Below are 22,730 nucleotides of genomic sequence, written 5' to 3'. Positions count from 1 at the left end.
TTGCTGACGACAGACGACGACGCGACCCATACATATATGTAAGTATGAACTGTATAAGCACGAAACACATAGACTGCACTCCGTTTACTCACCGTTTACGAAAAAAAAATTGGACATGGTTCAGAACCATTGGTTCTGTTTACTGAACAGCTCTCTCTAAAATGAGGGAAAACGGGTAGAAAAACTGTGAACAGAATAGTCAAACTTGATATCGAATCACGAAAGAAAAATCAACATTCTTCACATAACAGCCGCATCTCAGTATTCCTATACAGTACACTTGATTCAAATAATTTTCACAAACGTGAACCACCCTAACACTACCGTAACAAGAGATTTCTTTCTGAACAAACGATTCATACCCGCGCTGTTCACAGTTTTGACAGTGACAGTGCAACTAATGACCTTCATGCAACCTTTCAAAACATAACGTTTCACGTGCTCCAAAACGTCTAAAACTCATCTCACTGAACATATGTTCGTGTGTTTTGATGTGTATTTTCCGTTCGTGAGTCTCTTTCGTGTGCGTAGTATTTATTTGAAAGTCTCTCCACACTCTTATCATTCGCTCGATTCGCTCTCATTTTCGAGGAATGTTTCCACTCCACAAAATATAAATACAACTGGATTTTTGTTTTGTCGTTCAGTTTGAAGAGAGCTCTCCAGTTCGTATTTTTTTACAGTTCCATTCAGTTGGTGACTTTCCATTCGTTCAGTTCACTACTTCGTAGTGAGGTTATGTAAAAAGTGTTGAAACTTGTTTTCATTGATAAGAAAAAGGAATTTTATTCACTCGGTCTATTTTGTGGCTATGTGTTTGATCTGAAATATTCGGTTCAGGTTGTTGTTTAAACTAATAAATCTTACGCGGTCTTATTCTACAACGCGATCGACAATGATGGAAGAGCCAGGATATTCACATAATCAGAATGCTGTCGTTCAACCACTATTAACAGGTTTGTTTTTGTTTTAATGTATTTATTGACGTGTATGTAAGTGCTCTGTTGCTATGAAAATCATCAAAAATGTAAACTTAGAGTTGTGTTAATTACAATTTGTGTCGATTTACGAACAATTTATTGGCCTTGATTCGATTTGTTTTATTTTTATTTGTACGTCTCTTGAAGTATACTTCTCAACGAATCAACTTATACTCGAATGCGTGAATGTTGTTCAGATAAGACACCACAAAAACTGGCATTGTTTGGTCAATAAATTAGATATTCCGATTCCGGGATATTTTCTAACCGTTTGTAACAAACAAACACAAAACGAAAGCAAGAAAATAAAAAAACAAACAAAAACGATCCGATTGCATATCGTTTTTTTCGTTCCGTTTAAGCCTTAAAGGTCAATGATACCATATTCGCATTCTAAGACGTTACTGATTTCGACTTTTGTTCAGTTTTTTCTTTCTTCATTGTTATTCGTCCTCTTTATACAACTAAAGATATGGAAATTGAATGCCCCATTAATTGGTACAGATTGACAAAGTTGCATTTTCTTATATCAATTGAAATGTAATGTGAATAGCTTGTGTCACGGCTGGCACGGCTGGTGTTAAAAAAAAACCTTATAATCTTCATGTTATCTTTTGGTTATCACTTGTCGTATCTTTCTTCTTTACTTTGTGTGAAGGTGTCTGTTTCACTTTTTGTTATATGGATAGTCACAGACTTTGTATTATTGTAATTATAGCATCTAATAAATGCAGTATGCGTACAAAATGCTTCGTAGGGATTTTCCATTCTTTGAACGTTCCTATACATGTTACGAGGCAATTCAGGACAATCTATTTTCAACCATTCGTTTCGAATAGAACTCTAAAACATTTGCTTTGAAATGATGTTATTCGTACTCGAAGATTTGCCAATCATTGTAGCTCGTCAGGATCTCCTGCAGTAGTGACCAAAGCCGCATCGTATCGTCCCGAGTAAAGGATAACTTACTTTGCAACGTTTTTTTAGCTTTATTGCGTCAGTCATTCACCAATTCCACACAAATTCTACTGTCGATGTGCCCTAATTATTCATCTTTTTTACCGGCTGTGCTATATGCAGTTTTTTTTGTTTATTCGAATGAAACATTTTAATTATTATGCGAACAGTTGGTAAATAATGAAAATTATGTGAGACAGAGACACATCTGTTAGTTTTACCGAAATATTTCTGTGGAAAAAATGTGTTCGAACGAATTTCGACAGCAAAACAATTTCGAAATTTTTCGTTTGCGTAAAAACACTTTGTTGAATCCTGTTTCCTTCGAAAAGTTACATCATATGACTCAACGTGCATAAATTCATTGTTTATATGGGCTCATTCAAAAAGCTTGGACGCCCTAAGGGAGTAGGAGAGTTCGTAAAAAGCGTACGGAAGCGAGTAATGGGGTTGCAAGTTAGGCGAAAGAGTATGTAATCTTGTAACGAATTTTGTATTTTGAACTTTTGCGAAGTTCAGAGAGAAATTAGATAGTAAGACAAAGGGACTATGTTCAGGAAAGTATTTCTTTTGGTTTTCTATATATTTTCGTAGAAGTTTTCGTCAATATCAAAAACTCTCCTGCAACTTTTGCACAATTTTTTCGCTTCTTTGCTTCAAAGCTTAAATAAACGCAAGACGTTATAGGTATGAGGTTAAAAAGTTGTGGTTTGTATAGGTAATTCTATTCGTTACCTACTATTTATTGTAGAAAAGATCTTGTTCTAAAAGTTATAAAACTGCTACTTTAATGTGTGGTTTCGAAAACAAACCAACAATTTATGTTGTACACATATTATGTGTCACATAAACCTTTAATAAATTCTTACCTATGCTTACACAGAATAGACGATCCCAGAGCACATTAATTACACAATTTAGTTCAGAGCACATTTTTCAATTAAGATATTTCAAGCTGAAGACAGTCAAGACAGTCCGAACGTGGCGAGAAATAGGTCAAATGGTAGGTGTTAGCAGCGTGAAAGGTAGAACTTTGAATGTTCATTAAACAAAGACTGTCAATGATAAGAAACTAAACGTCTAAACTATATAAATGTCGAGTAAAATGTGAATTTCCCATGTTCACAAAGAGCTATATAGTAAACGCTTCAAACTAAAAAAATTGTTTGCTGAAACAAACCAAAGTCAAAAGCTATCCTTGTAGCAACTGAAATCCTTGAAGCAGCAATTCCGCTTCATTTCATTCATTGCCAACGATCTGTTCAGTTGTTAAATTGCAGTTATTCACATATCCCGGTAAATCCTGTTCAAACGTCGCATTCCATTTAGGCTCCGGTCGATCATTTGTCAATTTTGGCTCACGAATAACTTCTCGTATTCTTAGCTTTCATAGACATGCCACAAATTTTTTCATGTTCATTTTTGTTTCCCGAATGAGAAAAATATCGTCAACATTTTCCACAATTTCTTTACATCGGTTTACAAGCATCCGACTTTTGATGCCGCATAAGCCCCGCGTGTGGCATAAAACATAACATTTCCGACACACACATAAAAGTCCTTGGATGGACGACATTTTATCACATACAATTTCACAGATTTGATTGAAGATCACAAAAAAACATCGCACACGGTGGCCATAAACAAAATCACAAACCGAACGGAAAAACCATCAACAATTCAATAAGCGACTAATCAACTTTTTTCGCGGTTTTTTATCAAATACCAGCAGAAATACGAAAAATAAAAATCTAGTACATCAGGCATTCTCAAAATATTGTTACATTTAAAAGATTTTACAAAAAGAAAATCATGAAAAAGCACTTCACACTCACTTTCACACTCAAATTACATCCAAGGTTCTGAAAGTATAGGTTAAGACAACCACGAAGGCGGGTGACACCAAATTTTATAAACAGATAGTGTGAGAAATCAAATTAAAGAAAATATTTTTCTCGAAATTTCAAATTTTCTTTTTGTAAAGTTCCATTTTACGTATAAACTTCGCAGCCGTTGACGCAATTGTGTGTCACCGCCTTCGTGATCAACTCAGAGTTGTGTTAACCTGTTCTTTCAGAACCTTGGTTGTCTTAACACATTTAAATTAATTGCGGTAATCCGAGGAAAGGCTCCAAATCTAAAAATCCAAAACTGAATTCTAGATTTTTAGATATTTATTTGGAGGTATTACACAACTATTAAAGTAAAGTCCAGGCTGCCGAAAGTTGACAAGCCGCAATTATTTTGAATGTGTTAACCTGTTCTTTCAGAACTTTGGTCAAAGCCACCAAAATGATGAAAAATTTCTTATGACCAATCATGTAAACATTATTGTAGTTTGGTGTGATCTGAGTTTCAAAACAGATGACCCAGTAGGAATAAAATGTCGGCGGTAATCTTAAAAATTGCGTTTTAGCGGAAACGCTTTAGTTTAAATGTGTGTACGTTTCCGACAAAATATGCAATCACTTTTGAGGAACTTTACGATAACTACTGCAATAGTTGGGGGTGGGTCACATCCCTCATTTATTTATTTCATTTATTTCAGTTTCAAAGTGATTATAAATACAAAAACATCTGCGTAGCTCTAGTGTGACGAAGTCAATTCGAAAGAGCTATGAAAATTCAATTCAATTAATTTTTTGCAATCTAAACAGGTGTTCGTTTGTTCTGTTTTAATGTTTTTCCATAAATTTCGTCAACAAATGTACGATTAACCTGTCACAGACGACAAGCATCTGACTAGTATGATTATCGGGTCTATTACTTCCATAGATCAAATTATTTTTAATCTGTTGATTTCAAATCTAGTACTTCAATTGTTTTAACATTCATTTTACCATATAACGGACCATATTACCCAGAGACTGTCATTATTTTTGTCGTTGTTATCGATAACAGATGAATAGCCGTATGTGACAGGTGTGTAAGAAGTTTTATATATTTCGATGTCGATATGGCGAAAAATTTAAAAATCGAGTGAATGCAAAAACGGGTGTAATGGTCGAGTCTAATAAAGCTTCTTAGTGTTTCGCGAGCTGTTTCTATCAAATTTTATTTGTTGTAAAACCACACTGACCCGAAGTAAAATCAAAAACAAGTGTTCAACGCAATAAACCTTTTCTCTTCCATTCCAGATTTATATCAAATCACAATGGCTTATGCCTATTGGAAATCGGGTAAAACAGACGATTCCAGTGTGTTCGATTTATATTTCCGAAAAAATCCCTTCGAGGGCGAATTTACAATATTTGCTGGTTTGGACGAGTGCTTGAAATTCATCGACAATTTTCGCTACAGCGACGGTGATATCGAATACCTGAGACAGACACTACCCGAAGGAATTGAAGATGCTTTCTTCGATTATCTGAGCGAACTAACGGCAAAACAAGTCACCGTTCATGCTATTGAAGAAGGATCGGTGGTCTTTCCTCGAGTGCCTATAATCAGAGTTGAGGGTCCACTCATTATCGTGCAGCTGCTAGAAACAACGCTACTGACTCTGGTCAATTACGCAAGGTATTGATGACAAGAAAATATCCAAATTTTGGCACAACTCTAACGAACAATTTGTTTCATTTGTTTCCAACAGTCTAATGGCTACAAACGCAGCACGATATCGTATGGTTGCTGGCAAACACATAAAATTACTAGAATTCGGTTTAAGGCGAGCACAAGGTCCCGATGGTGGCCTATCGGCGTCGAAGTACTCGTACATTGGTGAGTTTGAATTTTTTATGTTAATTACCAGTTGACATCGGTCTGATTGCTAGCATCGGATGATGATGTCTTGTCCGTATAATCATAATTTATAATCGTTCACCTTCATATTAGACATTGAATTGTAAATCCTCTATAGTTGAAACGGTTCGCTTTCATAAATATACGGTGCGCGCTCTTCCATTTTATACGTAATGTAAATTCTCAGCGACTTTAATTGTTTAATCGATGTGTATGCATAATGACGACGACGGTAACTTTATACATTTTCAATTAAATATGATCAATAACAATAAATCAGCGTCTCTCTGTACACAATACATAAAATATGGGAGACACGCTGCTGCCAGTTTTGATATGATAATCAATTTATCCGTTGATAAGCTTATACGCACATCTGGATATATATCATTCGAATCGAATAATTCGATAGAAAACATATCAACAACAAAACGCAAAAACTATAGACTCGAAAGGCGTTGGGACTATTTTTCAAACATCGCATGCATAAATGTACAGACTACTCTACAAGGAGGTACGGGGATTATACTTTTATTTTCTGCAAATAAATAATTTACTGTCTGAATGTGTATGTAGGTTATCATGGATCGGTATCTCTATCAGTAATGTTGGTAGTCACATTCGTAAGGTAGAAAATGTGAGTGATTATTCCTGGGCTACTACTTTCATTTTGTGCAGAGATTCCCATATATTTGAAGGGAAACTGTTCGACTTACTTTCCAATAATTTTTTCGCTCAGAATCATGAGGACCAAGTGAAGACCGACATCCAATTTTTAATGAGGAGTGAATAGACTCGGTCTATTAACCATAGAATTTTGACCTACTGAGTATCTGAACCGCCAGGATACGTTTATACTCATCTGCAAACTAATTCACTCATCTAAAGGGCTCAAGAGTTACTGCCCCAATGTTAGCAAAATTATTAGGTTTCGTGAAACAAAATGGGTCTCGGAAACAGACCTGTAGTACAAACGGATGCGGAAGTGGACCTATGGCCTAGTATTGGTACAATTCGACCGGTAATTATCACTAATTAAAATTGGAAAAATCTGGTACTCCCCCACCCCTAGTCTTGTTAATCGTGAAGTAAAGTCTCCAGAGACCCCGTGCCCATGTGATTTCTTAAATTATTTTGACAATTTGACAGACTTTATCACGATGTAATAATTTAATCCAATCTGTTACTTCTCTTGTTTAATGTATTAAATGTATTAAATGTATTAAATGGTATTGTATTCGTTTGATACAAAATCTTTTACTTCATTAGTTTTGGCACACCCATTTTGCAATATAAAATCGTATTAGGCATAGGTCGTCGTTTATTTTTTCCGTTGCTGCTGGCAACAGATGATATAGTATAGATGCCTCGATAGATGCTTATAAGAATGCCTTCTCTAAGCGTGTTACACTATTCACGCTATTTATATATATTTTTAGTCCAAGTGGCCCCAAGGGTGTCATTCTCTGAAAATTTTCATTTTCGTCAAGACAGCCAAGGGACTTGATCCAGATTTTGTGCAAATGTTATCATAATTTCATTGGGTCTGTAGACCATTCACCTCTCATCTTCTTTTTTCTAGCATGACCTAAGACCTTCTAAATTTGAATTACAAAGAGTGAGCGCTAAAAACAGCTGATACAAATTTGGCTAAGTTTTCACTTTCGTAAAATGGTAAAAACAAAAAAAAAAACAAAAAAAAAGTCTCCACGTGTTTCGAAAGCTCTACTCTGCTATAATCAAGAGAAATTCGATTCTACAGCAAAATGAATATTTTACCAAAAATTCCAATTTCCCGAAACGAAATGGGGATTGTAAATAGATTAAAGTGGAAGTTTCTATTGTCTGTCGTCATGTTTGTTTCTTTTCGGCAAAATTTATATCAATCATAATAGAGCACTAGCGATAATATTAATAAAAAAAAACGTGTCGGCTCATGTTATAATAACTTTTCATTGGTTGTATCACACAGACGTCTCAGGGTTACGATTGGTGTTTTTCCTAGTAGAGAATTGGACAAATTCATGTGTATAAATATTCACAGAAGGAAGAAAAAAAAACAACCACCAACAACAGCAGCAACACATTCGGTACCTTTGCGTACCACTTTTAGGGTTAGTTTTGGATCGTGTTGTGTGATTACAGTTTTGAGGTGAAAGTGTATTCTTTTTCGTGGCAACTGAACGTTAATTTTATGCTTTATCGAAATTGATGTATACGAATTGATGATTGAAAAGCAGCTCAATGGAAAAATAAGTTTCGTTTCGGTGCTAATGTTATAAAATTGAATTAGCTTTTCCATATATGAAGGTTAACGGTTGTGCATTGAGAGGAGGAGGTGTCATGTAGCCAATAAAATATTACTGTTACAATCGACGAATGAGATATAGAAACTAGATGTTCGCTGTATAAAATAGTAGCCGCATTTTTGACTTGCGAAAATAAAAAGCTTTAGCTGTGAACCATAACACAAAGACTTACGATTTCTGTGTAAACGAAACTGATTCGAATATTTGAAAGACCAAACATACTTAGTAAAGGTCTTGTTCAACAATAGGGACACTTCAAAACGATTCAAAACTGATGCAACAAGTAAAATACCGTCCAATCGACGGTGATATCCCTTAAAATGAACATACATCATCCATGACAATGTCGTCATACACTTAATTCTTATAGAACTCATTTAAAACTGGAAAATTTAACAAAGGGAACAGAATTTGTTAGAATTGGGACACGGGACTTCGAGACTCGTACTTCAAACACTTCAGACAATTCCATTTTGCTATTTGCACGTTCGTGAAATAAATCGTCTTAAGGGGCAAAGTTCTCGAAATAAACGAATGACGAAAGTTAGATTAGAATTGGAACTATGGCAACACTGATTAAAGGGAAAGGAAAGTGTTGAAAATCAATCAAAATTTTGCTAAATAATTTATAAACTGTTTCAATAGACCGCTTAGTGAAGTGTACATCAAATTTCAAGTTTTTTTTTCTAATTATTAAAATAACAGATAAAACAGTTTGCTCATACTTATCTCATTTTGTTATCTTGCCCCATCCAGACTACCCACTTTATCTAGTTAAATCAGCCATGCACGATTGATTGATTGATCAGTAAGATAACAATGTGACATAACACAAAATGAAGAGGAAATGAGCAGCATTCTCTTTCAGCAAAACGTTTATGATTGTAGATTATAGATTATGTTCTCGTTTAGACATACAGTGAACGACATCTCAAATGTCTCACTGTCATTTTTTTCAGAGAATGTAATTGTGAGTTTGCAATGACACAATAAAATTCTCAGAAAAATTTGACAGTGAGACATTTGAGATGTCGTTCACTGTAATAATAGAAACAGGTCACATTAAGCGCTAGTGGGTAACACTTTCCAGCACACGGAAATTTTTGAACCTGCTGTTGTAGTCATTATCATTCTGAAACCCACAAAGTTTACCCGAAAATTGGTTTAGAAATTGAATGTTACTTTAAATTACTGGATCTGGCTCGACATTCCACGCAGATACAATTTTCCGTAGTGTGATTCAAGGAAAAATGATTCGTTTTTTTTTGTACTTGCACTTTCCCAGTTTATTAATTTAGAAATGTCAGAGGCTAGGCTAGCCTTTATCTTACTTAACATTAAGTGATTTTTCTCATTGCAGTATCGTATTTAACATTCGAATTGTTTATTTTCTCTGTAGGCAGATCATATCTCTCTATTAGAAAAAAAAAACCATCTGAAACGATTCCTTATCGGTGAGAACTGTAAGTCGACATGAGTTAACAAAACAAAATGTTTTCAAAGTCGTAAATCTTTGACCTTAAAATTGTATTAAAGGCCATATACATCATGCTCGCAAACCACTGATAAAATATGTCAATAAAACGGATCAGCAACAACATAAGAGAACGTAAACATTTCATTCAGGTACTGTGCACTATGCCCAAGGAATGACATTTTTCACCTTCCTTCCCTTTCTGTTAAGGATGTTCTCGGAAACGGAAACAACGTGATAAAATTTGCTACTTTGTTTGTATTCAAATTGTCGCAAATTTGCTATATCTCGGCCATAATTTGTTGAAATTGTAATATTATTCAAATACTGGCTGTTCATATGAAAAAGGTTGTGTGAAATGTGAACTTCACGGTTTTAATGTGAATTGTTTCGTTTATTACAATCAAACATGCATCGTGTTGTTTTAGTTAGGGCGCTGAAGGCAAGCTTTCTTCAGAATTTTATGTCATTTATAATGATGCTACTCATGGAGAGATCAAGAATAACCCTACCCTTCCCTATAATCTACATGGCGAATGTCAAATGTTACAAACGCAACGGTTTCATGCAAGAATTCTCCTACTTATAAAATGTTCGATCTTTCAATAAATCATTTTTCTTCCATACCATTAACGAAGGAAAGTTTGACAAAACTATTTTACGCAAATAAATACCATGATGAGACATGCGACTGCAACTGCAACCGTTAATGTAAGACTATAAAAAGTTCTTTTTATCGTTGAACAAGTAATGAGTTAGTTATCCTTGTCATACATAATGTCGTATGTCGTTGTGATGATACCACGTAGTGCAAATACTGCATAAGTATAACTCGGGTATTGCAGTTTACTCAGTTGACTTGAATACTTTAATTTATTTATTTTATTCATTTAATGGGACAGTGCTGGTAGAATAATCGTTACCAGGCTTTAACTACCGAAAGTTTTAAGCATAGTTTTGCAGAAATTTTGTTAGTTGGCTCTAGTTTGTCATTACCGGATTTGGTTTTGTTTTTAGTAGTTTTTAATGAATGAAGTAAAAAGCGTATAACAGGGAGACATTACTCATTCCTTTTCCTTATTTTGTACGACGGTTATGGACGCATTGCACTAAAAACGAAATTTACTGTTAACTATATTTATCATTCAAAGTTCTTCCTACACTGGTCTGATTGAAATATTTCAATTTTGATGATTGTCCGGCAAACGAGATAGAAGATAAAAACTAATTCTTCGAATGATCACATTCACTATAGTCAATGATAGTATCATTGAATGATCCACTTTCATCATGTTTTAGGTGTCGTTGGTTCTTCGAACTCGTTCGACTCTAACCTTGAACCTTGAAGCATCATATAGTTCTATTAAACTGGGTGAACTGAGTCTACGTTTAAATTAAACTGAACTGACAAATTTTCATTTTTATTTTACGCAGAAGTTGAATGCACTTCAAATTCTCGCATTGTTAGAGATTGTATAATGTAGGTAGCCTTGACTATATTAATATGGTGAATGTGATATCATAGGAAAGTGGCGATGATACGCTTAAATAAAAATTTAATTATCAGCAAAAACCTCTTATCTCCATTGTAAACTTTGGATTTTTTGCGTAATAAGTTTTCTGAAATGGATGGAATTAAGCTAAGAAAAAATTCCTTATTTATGGATCATTAGTTTAACACCAGGCTGAAAGCCATCAAGTTTTACTTTACATACAAATGTGTGCAATCATCAGATTATATTTCTACAGCAAACGTACGATGATTTTGTCATTTTTATCTATTAATTCGCTCGTTTAAAGCTAGTGTTTGATAAGAAATCTTTTACTTCATTTGTTATACTACATAACAGAGCAACATGAAAAGCTCATCGTTTTTTCAGGTTATCGTTGTCGATAACATATAACCACTAATCATTGCGGTCCATAGAAAATAAGTGGACAAATGTCCATTAAAAAAATCTTTTCTTGTGCCTGTTATTGGAGCGAGTGGATTGCAATAAGTAGATAACTTGTGAATTCATCAAATTTTTGATTTTATTCGAATGGGTAGTACCAATAAGTTTGAATCTTCTTATCTTCTAGAACTATTAACCCATACTATACTCCAAAACTTCCCTTCCACATTATCCGATCTGCAAAGACCATTTATTAGTTAGATTAAATCAAACTTGAAATCAGATTACAGGAGGCCATTTTCTATTGTCTATACTTTTTGTTAGATCTCGTCAATAGCCAGAAAATAAATTTAAAATGTTAGTCGCGAGAGGTTCCCAATCTTCATATGGACAAAATAAGACAAAAAGGAATTTTGTCAAAGAAAACGCCAGAGTCAAATTTGGTAAATATGCTGCACAAAAAGGATTTACCTCTGGATCATACACTCAACATCATCCATCAAAATGTAATCATACATTGAATGGACAGCCGATTCACCTGAAAAAAGACAGTGAAGTACAGTTGGTGCGTATCAAATATCAGGAAAGTGTTAGAGATCTGGTAGTGCCAACAACAGTCAACATACATCCGGCCATATGGCCTGTGAAGGAAATTAACCGGCTTACAGCTAAAAGCCAATTGGTTACAATCGACGAAAAGAAATCCGAACTGCAGCGAAAATATGACGAAATGAAATATTTGGAAGAGGAATGTGAGAAGAGGAAAGCTCATTTAAAGGAATTGGACAAAATTAAAGCGAACTACAATTCGGATGACGAAGCGGACGATGCTGCTGAAAAACAACAAATTTTAGATCGAGCACGTATTGAACAAATTGAAGGAACGGCCGAATTTAGGCGAGCGAACCAATTGATTGTTTCGAAAAAGTGTCAGCTTACTCGGGCCGCCCAAATTGCAGAAAAGAACCAAATTCAACGTGAAGTACGCGATTACAACTTGTTTTTGGAAAAATCTATTTTAGATGATTGTGCGAAGGCACTTCAATTGGAATCGGAAAATGCTCTGAAACGGCGCCAATCAAAAGCCGAACTCGCTGAGAGCTTGAAGGATCGGGTCAATCAAAAGGAATTATCAGAAAAGATGGCTGCAGAAAAGGCTCTAGAAATGGATAAAGCTGAGGTTCACGCGAATGCAGTAGAGCTCGCTATGCTGGAAGAGCAAGAGAAAAAGCAGCGAACAGAACAGATGTTCAAAACACGCGAAGACATTGAAAACTTCAAAGCTCTGAGAGAAACGTTACAAAATAAGGCTCTAGAAGAAGAACGCATCATGGAACTGAAGGCTCAGGAACACATGCGTAAAAAACAGGAGGAAATGAAAAAAATGGCAGAAGCAAGACGTTTAGTACAAGAAGAAAAGCGACGGAAAGCCGAAGAATTGCTCATGATACAAGCAAAACTTCTGGAAACTAGAAACCAACAAGGTGAATCAAATATAAAACGTCTGGAAGAAGAAAAAGAACGAGAATTCCGTCGTAAGGCCAAAGAAGATGCGCTGAAGCGGAAACTATTACACAAAGACGTGCAAGATGTTCGAGCATTTCAGTTGCAAGAAATTCGCAGAAAAAAGGAAATGGAAAAGGAGCAAGAGAGAGTGGCTCTCAAGCAGTTGAAGGAAAAAATAGATTCCGAGGAAATGGAGGAAAAAAGGAAAATGGAACGGAATCGGGTGGAGAAAGAACAACTACAAAATGAGATTATAAACCAAATTAAGGAAAAGGAACGGAAAAAACAAATGGAAGAAGAAAGAGCCAAAGTCGATTATATCAAAGAACAGGAACGACAGAAAGAACAGTTGACAAGTATACAAAGTGTTCTGAACGCAAAATTAGCAGAAATGGAAGAAGCAAAGATGCCGTTAGAAGACATTCGAGAGATTAAACGAAAAATTAAATCGAAATTGGTTAGCTAGCCAAAACAAGCTTCGTGCGCTCGGAAATTTTAATTCGGTTTTTGTTCGTCACACCTTCTCCCAAATTAAATTCGTATCAACCAACCAAATCCTTTTATTTAAAACCCAAAAACCCTGAATACATCCCTCAAATCCTCTGGCATTTCGTCTTAATAAATAATTTTTAATTTAATTTTAGGCGGATTCGACGGAACATCCAACGTATTGGCGGGAAAACTGTTCAACATTCCCGTCAAAGGCACCCACGCCCACGCATATATTACATCGTTTTCCGGTTTCGCCGAGCTGAAAACGCGAAACATCAAACACAAAGAACACGGAACGCTGCGCGACCTATTGGAACTGGCAATCGGCCATCGAAACGCTTTGTCACAAACGATGGAAATATCAACGGAAGAGTCGAGCGAAGGTGAATTGGCAGCCATGGTTTCATTTGCAATCGCATTTCCGGATGGATTCATGGCTTTAGTCGATACGTACGATGTCAAGAGGTATTTTGCTTTTTAGGCGTAACTCTCTCGGTTATTATACACAATTTCGTTGGTTGAAAAAACATTTGTTGTTTGAAGCGATGGGATTTCCTTTTGATTTGACTTAAATTTATCGAAAACAAGCGAAAATGACGAGTTCATTTTCTGGTATCAGTTGAGTAACGATTTCCTTTTTAGTTTCATTTATGATTTTTGGTATACTTAACAACGCTTGAACTAAATTTAATAATCCACGTAATTTATCATTATGAACTGTGCTGAAAGTATGTAATGTACTAGCGACTAAATGTTTGTTTCAATAATGTTTGATTTGATGTAAGTACAGCCTCTCGATGGTATTAACACTTTCAACAAAAACAAAATTTGTAGACTGTGAAGACAATCATAGGTGAATGATTATACTGAAAATTATTTCATTCGCTTTCCTGAAATGGTGGAAAAATTCTCTTTGTTTGTCAAGGTGGACATTAGTTTGAGGAATTTTTTTGAAAACGTACCTACCGGAATCGTACGCATTTTCCAGCTGACTTTTTTATATGTACCCTGAAAGGTCAGAAGCCAAAACTACCACAAAAAAAAAATTTAGATGCTTGTGTGGCTATTGGGAGATGATCAAAATGCAGATTCATGAAAGCTTTCTGAAACGTAGTCGTGCGGGGAGTTATTGTCTTATTGGGTTTAAAATGCACTTACACTCGGATATATGCAGGAAAACGGTTTTCCCTGATTGCTATTGGCTTTAGATTTACGACACCGAAAATTCATGGGAAGAGCCGCGATTAATTTTCCTTTGAAGTGTAAGTTTGGAAGAAGCTTTCCTACTCGAATGTCTATGAGCACGAATATTTTTTTATTGAGTATGTAAGGCTGCTGACCTACGTTTTCGATATCAACGAACATAGTTTAACAAAAAATAATGAAATGAAAATGTGTCCGATTTCGGTAGGTACCTTTTCAACAGAAACCCTCTCTATGCCAAAATTTCTCAGATCAGAAATTACAGGGGATGATTGAGTTCTCAAAGGAAAACAATTATGAAAAAGCAGTCGAAACAATGGCAGGAGTGTCTATAACAGATGCATTTCGTTAAAATGTTTTCTGATTATTTTCTCCGAAATTGTGATCTGCCTAGATGATCTAAATACATCCAAAGTGCAACTTGCTTCATGTTGAAAAAATGAATGACTGGGTCAGCTGACTTAGCAGCTGTTTCAACGAACTCAAGTTCAGTGGCACTAACTCATTTCTTTGTTTTTTGTAAATTTTAAAAACTTTGCATCCAACCCAACCTGTTACAGACGGCTGTCATCTGTTATCGACAACGACAGTAATAATAAACGATAAGCTCTGACTAAAGAGATCTTATATAGCGAAAAGCATGTTCAAAACAAATGAAGTAAAAGATTTCTGAGATCAATCTCTGAAAATCTTCGATCAAATGAAGTAATAGACCAGATAGTAAAACTGTTAATATGCTTGCCGTCTGTGACAGGTTAAAAAAACAGGTCACTTTCACAAAAATGGATGAGTGATCTACTCAATTGAATTTTCGCGAATTGGTACTTTCGTCTAGTCTAAATTAAAAATAAAGCTTTCAGAAGAAGAAGATTCTACAGCAATTGTCAATTACACCAACTGAGATGGGCAATTACAATTTTTGGTCGGTGTTTCTTCACCTTAAACGGTTCTTAATATTAACAAAATTGGTGACTGTACCAAATTCCGAAATATCCAAATTTTGTTGGAACATTTCCCATTTTCGACTGGGTCAGTGTTACGGGTTTGCAGTTCATTTAGACGCGTGTATCACTTGATTTCCAATCAGCAGAATTACTTTTTTTTTTGTTGAAAACTTTGAACTAACTAATTTCAGCAGTGAACCAACCAATTCAACGATAAATGATCCTTCAACCCATGCCACGAATGGAATTGTAAATACAAATGGTTTGAATGTGCCAATAGAAAATGCCAAAGTTGATGAAAATTCAAATTGTGAACATGCGTCGAATAATGAAAATCCGTTAAATTCGTGTACAGAGGACAGAGTAAATGGGGAATTTAGTTACAATATTGTTGACGGTGATAATGATGATGTTAACAAAATGGATGATGGTACTGTACATAAATGTCAATCTAATAAAATGCTTTCAACGCATACCAAACTGCTAAAAACTGTCGGGAAGTCATTCAGGTAACTATTCTTATTTTAGTAAAAATAGCACGAGTGACGTTTCGTTCGTTTTTTTATTAATTATTTTTTTTAACGTTTTTTACGTCCGTTTCGTCTTCATAATCATTTGTCATTGTTAATAATACCTTTCCATAACATAGTCAATCCAACTGAATTTGAAACTTACTTGAAGAATTGGTTGTGGCAAAGAAAAATCAGCTAGGCCTGCGATATGGATGCATTTGAACCATTGGCACTTGAAATTGTGAGACATCATATCAATTTTTGTACAGTTTTTAACGTATTAGGTTCGTGGAGAGTGGGTTCGGGTTGGGATATATACGGGTCGGAAAATATGAGGGTCGAGATTTATTAGATTTGTTAATAAAGAGTTCAGGTTTTATAGAAAAAGCCACTGCTTTTGTTGTTCATTCTTTGAATTCGGTCGAAGTAGAGAAATTTTCAAATTGATGGGAAATCGAAAAATTATTTTTTTTATTAAACTTCTCTTCAATAAAAAAAAATTAAAAATTCTTATGCAAGAATGTCTTGAAAACGTTCAAAGTTCCTTCGTAAAACTATACCAAAAAGTATTGATTTAGAATTGAATTGGACATAGCGTCCCACGGTCCATAGACGCATCTATAAATAACTGACTGTGGAATGAATGCCATAACTCTGATGAAAAACATTTGAAACCAAATTCAAGTCAAGTCTTCTATTAAGATTCAGATTGAAACAAATTTCGCACCTTTCCATTTCAAACAACATAACTCATTCGATCTTCATTACTCACTTCGTCTGTATATTTACTTCTCCCATTTCAATAACAAATTGCCCTAGTTTTCGTTGTGCATGCTACTAACTCTTAACCAAATGTTTTTTTTTTTGCTGTGAAAACTGTTTCTGTGAAAGTTTCAATCATTTTTTTCATTTTTTAAACTTTTTTCCTTTAATTTTTTTGATTTTGCCAAAATGACTTCCCGACAATCATAATTCCAGGGCAGAGGTATGTAATGGTTATCAATTGTTAATTGCTAATTCTCAATGATTGGTTTTACCTATCAAAAAAAGTTGAATCATTTTTAACAACCATAATTGTGGATTGTGGAGAAATTTTTGTTTTTTTGTTTAGGAACCAACAATATTGGCAGTGATATTTCTTCAATGGAATTTAAAAAAAAATGAAACAAAATTTTACTGTAAAAATATTAAGTCTGTGTGTATGTGTCTTTAGATAGAATCTCCGAGAGAGCAGTGCATGGCTTGATGTATTTAAAGAAAGAAATACATAATTTTGATGTTTACAAATCGGCTGTTGTAAATAAAATGCATTCGTTTTGCATGATTTATGTAGAATTGATTTAGTACTCACATTATACGCTTTGAGATCATTCAAAACCTTTTTTTGTAATTCATTTAAACGATCACCATTCACCATTTGGTCTAAAAAATGTAAAAATCACCATACACTGAGAAATTGTGAGAATCTTTGGACTGTTAATGTGATGTAGACACAGTAATCCTATTGAACGTTAAGGGTTCGAGCTAGGGTTTCTAATATTATTACTAAATTTAAGTCTGTGGAGTGGTTAAGTCAACTTAAAGTTCTTCTTTTAAGAGCAATTTACCCAATAAATTCACTGAAATTGGCTGAAGAGTCTTCAGTGAAGACTGCGCAATTTTTCAGTTTTTTACTACGAAACGATGGGTTCGAGGGAAATCGAATCGTAGAAAACATTTTCAAAACGCAAGCGAGAAAGTAGTCATTTTCTACCCTCCGTTGAAACATCGGAAGCCTTTTTTGTGAAAAACGTTGTGTTTAACTCGTGAAAAAAGTTGGAAATTGCATTGTCTCTGGTGACTACACTCTCGAAACAAAAACTTTTTTTTTTGTTTTCACAATATTAATGGACTAAAGAACATTACTTGATGTAAATGTGACATTTTACGACCACCACAATCTATTATTTCCTGAAAATTACAGGCACAAATTCCTGAAGCCATTTTGAACTCAGTGGTTTAGTCCTCTTATGGTCTTCTCTCATTTCCATAACATAATAGCGAGTAAATAGCCTCAATACGAACAACACACACTCTACGGATAATAGCGGCAGAGTCAAAATGACCCAAAATTATATCGGCTAAATTTGAAGTTTTTAGACAAAATGATGTATGAACGACTTGTACATTATTAAAAATAAGGGGCACCTTCCATACATCACTTTTCGATTGGACCACAGGTACCACCCGGAACCATCTGGAACCACTTGCAAAAATCAAGCATCGACTCTGCCGTTATTATCCGTAGAGTGTGTGTTGTTCGTATTGAGGCTATTTAATAGCGAGGAGTGACGCACTTCTTCATTTGGTCAATTCAATTCCGTAGGATCTAGTCCAATAAGTGCATCACTCACCGAGTATTTAACCTGTTACATACAGTAAGCATTTGACGCCAATATTATTATCGGGTCTATTACGTCCATCGATCAATTATTTTTAATCGGTTGATTTCAAATCTTGTACTTCAATTTTTCACATGTATTTTACTATATATAAAGAACCACATTAACCAGAGCTAGTCATTAGACAATAGATGACAGTCAGGAATATTTCGTTTATTGTCCAGCTAGTGCATGTAAAATAGCTCCTCATTCTAAACGCTTCTCTTACGATGGTGTGCGAGATGAACAAATTCGATGAATCAAATACAGAATCCGTATTACGATCCACAACCGCATCAAATAATCTATTTCAGTACAACGGTTTGTAGCTGACCAGAATCCGGTGTGACTGGGCGAAAATAGCTGAAAACTGTGCCATTCTTCGATCCATTTGATTGGAATGACTTTTATGATCGCGATCGTCTGATGAAAGGTTCACAAGTTCATTTTATTCGTTGTCATTTGTTGTCGTGTTGTTTTTTTTTGTATTAGACATTCAGTGTCATTTGGCTGTCGATAGCACTGTAGCACTTTTAGAAGCTGCAGTTTTTACTTGTTCTCGATTTATTTTATTTTTTATTTTCCTTTTTGAATAATTTTTTTACCATCTCTCTATAGAAAATCAATTCAACTTTAATCGCCGTACCACCAAATCTAATTGCTGAACTTTCAATATTTCAGGAGCGGCCTTTTGAATTTCTGTGCAGTAGCTTTAGCATTAAACGATCAGGGTTATCGAGCGTTGGGTATACGAATAGATTCGGGTGATCTAGCGTATCTGTCGTGTTTGGCTCGTGAGACATTCGAAAAGGTGGCTGTCAAATTCAAAATACCTTGGTTCAATACTTTGACAATTGTAGCGTCGAATGACATCAACGAAGAGACAATTTTAAGCTTAAATGAACAGGGCCATAAAATCGACTGTTTCGGCATCGGAACACATTTGGGTGAGGTTTCAGAATCCATTTACGATTGCGATGCGGGATCTAATTTTGCTTCGAATTATTTATTGCAAACAGTAACCTGTCAGCGACAACCTGCACTCGGTTGCGTTTATAAATTGGTGGAAATTAACGGCCAGGCACGAATTAAGCTAAGTCAAGACGTGGAAAAGGTGACAATGCCGGGCAATAAGAATGCATATCGATTGTACAGTGCCGATGGTCATGCACTCATTGACTTACTGCAAAAAGATTCGGAGGATGCACCGAAAGTCGGTCAAAAAGTGTTATGTCGACATCCATTCCAAGAGTCGAAACGGGCCTATGTTATTCCGTCTCGCGTGGAACCACTGTATAAGGTGAATACAACCGGAGGGCATTGGGGTTCTTAAGATTAACTCAGTTGAATCGATTTAGGTGTACTGGAAAGAGGGACGCTTGACGCAACCGCGGGCCACGTTGGAACAGACAAGAGATAAGGTGAAACGATCTCTGGAGATGCTGAGAAGTGATCACAAACGCAATTTGAATCCAACTCCCTACAAGGTAAGCACGAAATATGATCCACCCGAACAAGTTTTATCAATGATGTGAACGTCTTCTGGAATAGGTTGCCGTCAGTGACGATCTGTACAGTTTCATACACGATTTATGGCTGCAGAATGCTCCGATTGGTATGTCCTCTATTTCAACAATCCGAAATGTTCTCACTAATATTCTCCCTTCTATGCAGGCGAGCTTTCATGATAGATTCCGTCCGGGAAAATGTACTTGCCTGTTGTTTTCCTATCAATCAAAAAAATATCGATGTGCGTGTCGTCTGTGTAAAAGATTACGTTCCGGAACAAAATCGAACTTAAAATCCAAAATTTATTTAGAATGTAAGGGAATTGTGAACGAACTTGATTTAACAAAAAAAAGGCAGAACGGTATGATCTACCAACCGAAGGACAGTGTCAAAGGGTTGTAGACTTGAGTGTAAAAACAATAGTTTAAGAATCACAAGTTTGTGGTTCGATTAGTTCTTTAAACTTGCGCGACATTTTGTTTCGTAGCCGTTACTTGGCGCTTGTAATCACACACTAAACTAAGTGGAAACCAAAATAATCTTAACAACAACCAAAGCAATTTCTTATTTGTACCACGAATTACACATTTTTTACATTTTATTTTGCTTGTTAGCATGCTGATCGCAGTCTATAGTTGAATAAGTTAGTTGGTAGCTCACAACATACAGTACCCTAAGACATTTATTCGTACTGAATGATATGGGTACGGTCAACGATTTTTGATTCGTTCGTTTGGTTTAGCCTGGTGTTTGGTTCGGACGGATGTTACTTAAGTTGAGTTAATTTTTAAGTTCTCGCAGATTCGTTCTCACCTACCGCAGTCGACGCAACATGTCGATAACAGATGAGATGACCTAGTCGTCTGTAAATGGTTAAGACTTCTAACGCATCCGCAACACAGCAGAAGGTAGCCAGATAAATTAGAGAACTTCAAGATTTGTATACATCAATAGATGTCTATATTATCGAGTCTAAAGGCTATCCAGACTTGGCATGGCAAAAGTGGCGGCCATGCCGGTAAAAATATTTTGACTTTCGCTTCAGAGATCGACCGATCGCTCGCAAGATAGCCAGTCCTGAAGCTATCATGTGATGAAAAATGATGACGGTGGATATTTGGTAGATCGTGGTAGCACCATTTTCTATAATCAATAGGGCCTATACTACATATCCAATACGATTTCATAGTACAGTTAGGTCTATGGAAATTTCAGCATGTATTTGCTTCAGCTGTTTTCCAGCTGATCCATACAATCGAAATGGTTTAAACGTCTTTATACGGTTTTACCACTACAACGCGCGTGCGTGTTTTAGCTTCAACCATTGAACAAGTAAGGGCAGTTTTGATTGTATGTGTGGATCAGCCGAAAAGCAGCCGAAGCAAATTCATGCTGAAATTTCACTGCCTCTGACTGTATGTAGTCATTGTGATCATTTCCTTGAAGAAGAAAAAACGACAATCTTCGCAGAATTGTTTTAAAATGCACAAAATTTCGAAAGAAAATGCTCTGAGACCGTTAGGTCTTATTTAGCTGTAGCCACCGACTGAATGCAGACTGATGGGTCCGAAGCTCGCTATAAGCTGAATCATGGATCATATGTGTTTATCAAAGTTGATGCACGCATTCTGTCAAACACATCAGTTTGACTCGGTTTGTTGTGTAAAAGATGAGTTCGTTTCACTACTTTCGTGGCAACTTCAAATGTGAAGACCTTATGCTTTACATGAGTTTGTGTGATAACAGAAACAATTCTAGTAAACGGCTGGGTTTGAAATGTGAAATTCAATTGGGCTTTTTTGAGCGAAATAATTTGCTTTTTACATTAACGATCCCATAAACTTTCTAAAAGGTGAAAATCTAAGAATACTCTGAGACCCTTGTGTCTCAAAGAGTTTTCATGCAGATTACTATTCCTATAGATGTTAAACGCAGATGATTGTGTCGGTATCGGGTAGGCAAGAATCTATTGCATCCTGAGTGTCACATACCTATGAGCTGTTTCGGACGGAACTAGTTCAGCTCTGTCTGGTGTTCTCTTAAAAATTGAGAAGCGAGTCTACTAATGAAGTACTAATATTATGCATGCCGTGCCGTCTGTAAAAAGTAATTTTTTTCTTTTGTATTAATTGGGCACTTGACTGTGAGCCCTCGGCTGTAATTGTTGAAAGGATTCAAGGGGAATTGAACTTAACTGAAATTGTTTCTGAAATTGTTTGGCACTTAAAAATGTTGTGAGCCATAACGGTGGTAGACCAAACATCAGACACAAATACAAAATTTACTAAAGTAACAATCTCACGCTTGAGCTATATAAATGAACAAAAACTTCTACTTTAATTACGAATTTAATTAAGTTTAGGTGAGTTAGTGAAACGTAAAACGTTTAAACAGTTGGACAGATTTAGTCAATCTGCAGATATAGGTTTACGAAACACATTGAATTTTGTGATGAAATTTAGTATTTTAAGAGCAAATATCATTAGCCATTCGGTTGAACGTGTGAAAATTGCTTTGACCGGTGTAACCAAAGAAAAGGTCAAAGCTTAAATTGGCGTTGAATTGTTAGTGGAAATTTAGTTTGTCTTTGTCTCTGATAGAGAGACCTAATATTTGCACTGCCCAGATTTGTAAAGAAATGAATTTCGTTTAATGTTATGAGAAACGTTCCGAGATTTCCAAAGTCTATACACAAAGTAAAAAAATTATTTTTGTAAAGTACACTGCAAAGAGCACACAACATTGTTACGTAGAATGACGGACTTTTTAGCCGAAGATGTAAATTAAA

The 22,730-nt window shown here is 35.5% G+C and overlaps 2 protein-coding genes across 4 annotated transcripts; both read left to right on the top strand.

The window, feature by feature from the left end:
• Positions 1-639: 639 nt before the first annotated feature.
• Positions 640-22,313, top strand: LOC119085913 (nicotinate phosphoribosyltransferase). Of its 3 annotated transcripts, none has more exons than XM_037196464.1 (10): positions 640-956; positions 5,075-5,456; positions 5,530-5,657; positions 13,507-13,819; positions 15,696-16,010; positions 19,115-19,380; positions 19,453-19,733; positions 19,792-19,920; positions 19,985-20,048; positions 20,108-22,313. In XM_037196464.1, exons 1-10 carry the CDS (start codon positions 896-898, stop codon positions 20,119-20,121), a joined length of 1,953 nt encoding a protein of 650 aa, XP_037052359.1. In that variant the 5' UTR covers positions 640-895; the 3' UTR covers positions 20,122-22,313. The 3 variants fall into 3 exon arrangements, with proteins under 3 accessions (XP_037052359.1, XP_037052358.1, XP_037052360.1); XM_037196463.1 differs by having other exon boundaries at positions 15,693-16,010; XM_037196465.1 differs by lacking the exon at positions 15,696-16,010.
• Positions 11,626-13,481, top strand: LOC119085914 (calponin homology domain-containing protein DDB_G0272472-like). Its single transcript, XM_037196466.1, has one exon. It carries the CDS (start codon positions 11,712-11,714, stop codon positions 13,326-13,328), a length of 1,617 nt encoding a protein of 538 aa, XP_037052361.1. The 5' UTR covers positions 11,626-11,711; the 3' UTR covers positions 13,329-13,481.
• Positions 22,314-22,730: the final 417 nt, after the last annotated feature.

Source organism: Bradysia coprophila, chromosome IV, assembly GCF_014529535.1.
Source record: "Bradysia coprophila strain Holo2 chromosome IV, BU_Bcop_v1, whole genome shotgun sequence".
Lineage (NCBI taxonomy): Eukaryota > Metazoa > Arthropoda > Insecta > Diptera > Sciaridae > Bradysia > Bradysia coprophila.
Note: the sequence above shows the minus strand (reverse complement) of the source record. Positions and strands in the feature narration are given on the sequence as shown.

Coding starts and splice junctions, on each gene's coding strand:
- LOC119085913 (XM_037196463.1), top strand. CDS start 896: ATGATGGAAGAGCCAGGATATTCACATAATCAGAATGCTGTCGTTCAA. Junction 5,658..13,506: donor GTCGAAGTACTCGTACATTG/GTGAGTTTGAAT, acceptor ATTTAATTTTAG/GCGGATTCGACGGAACATCC. Junction 16,011..19,114: donor ACTGTCGGGAAGTCATTCAG/GTAACTATTCTT, acceptor TCAATATTTCAG/GAGCGGCCTTTTGAATTTCT.
- LOC119085914 (XM_037196466.1), top strand. CDS start 11,712: ATGTTAGTCGCGAGAGGTTCCCAATCTTCATATGGACAAAATAAGACA.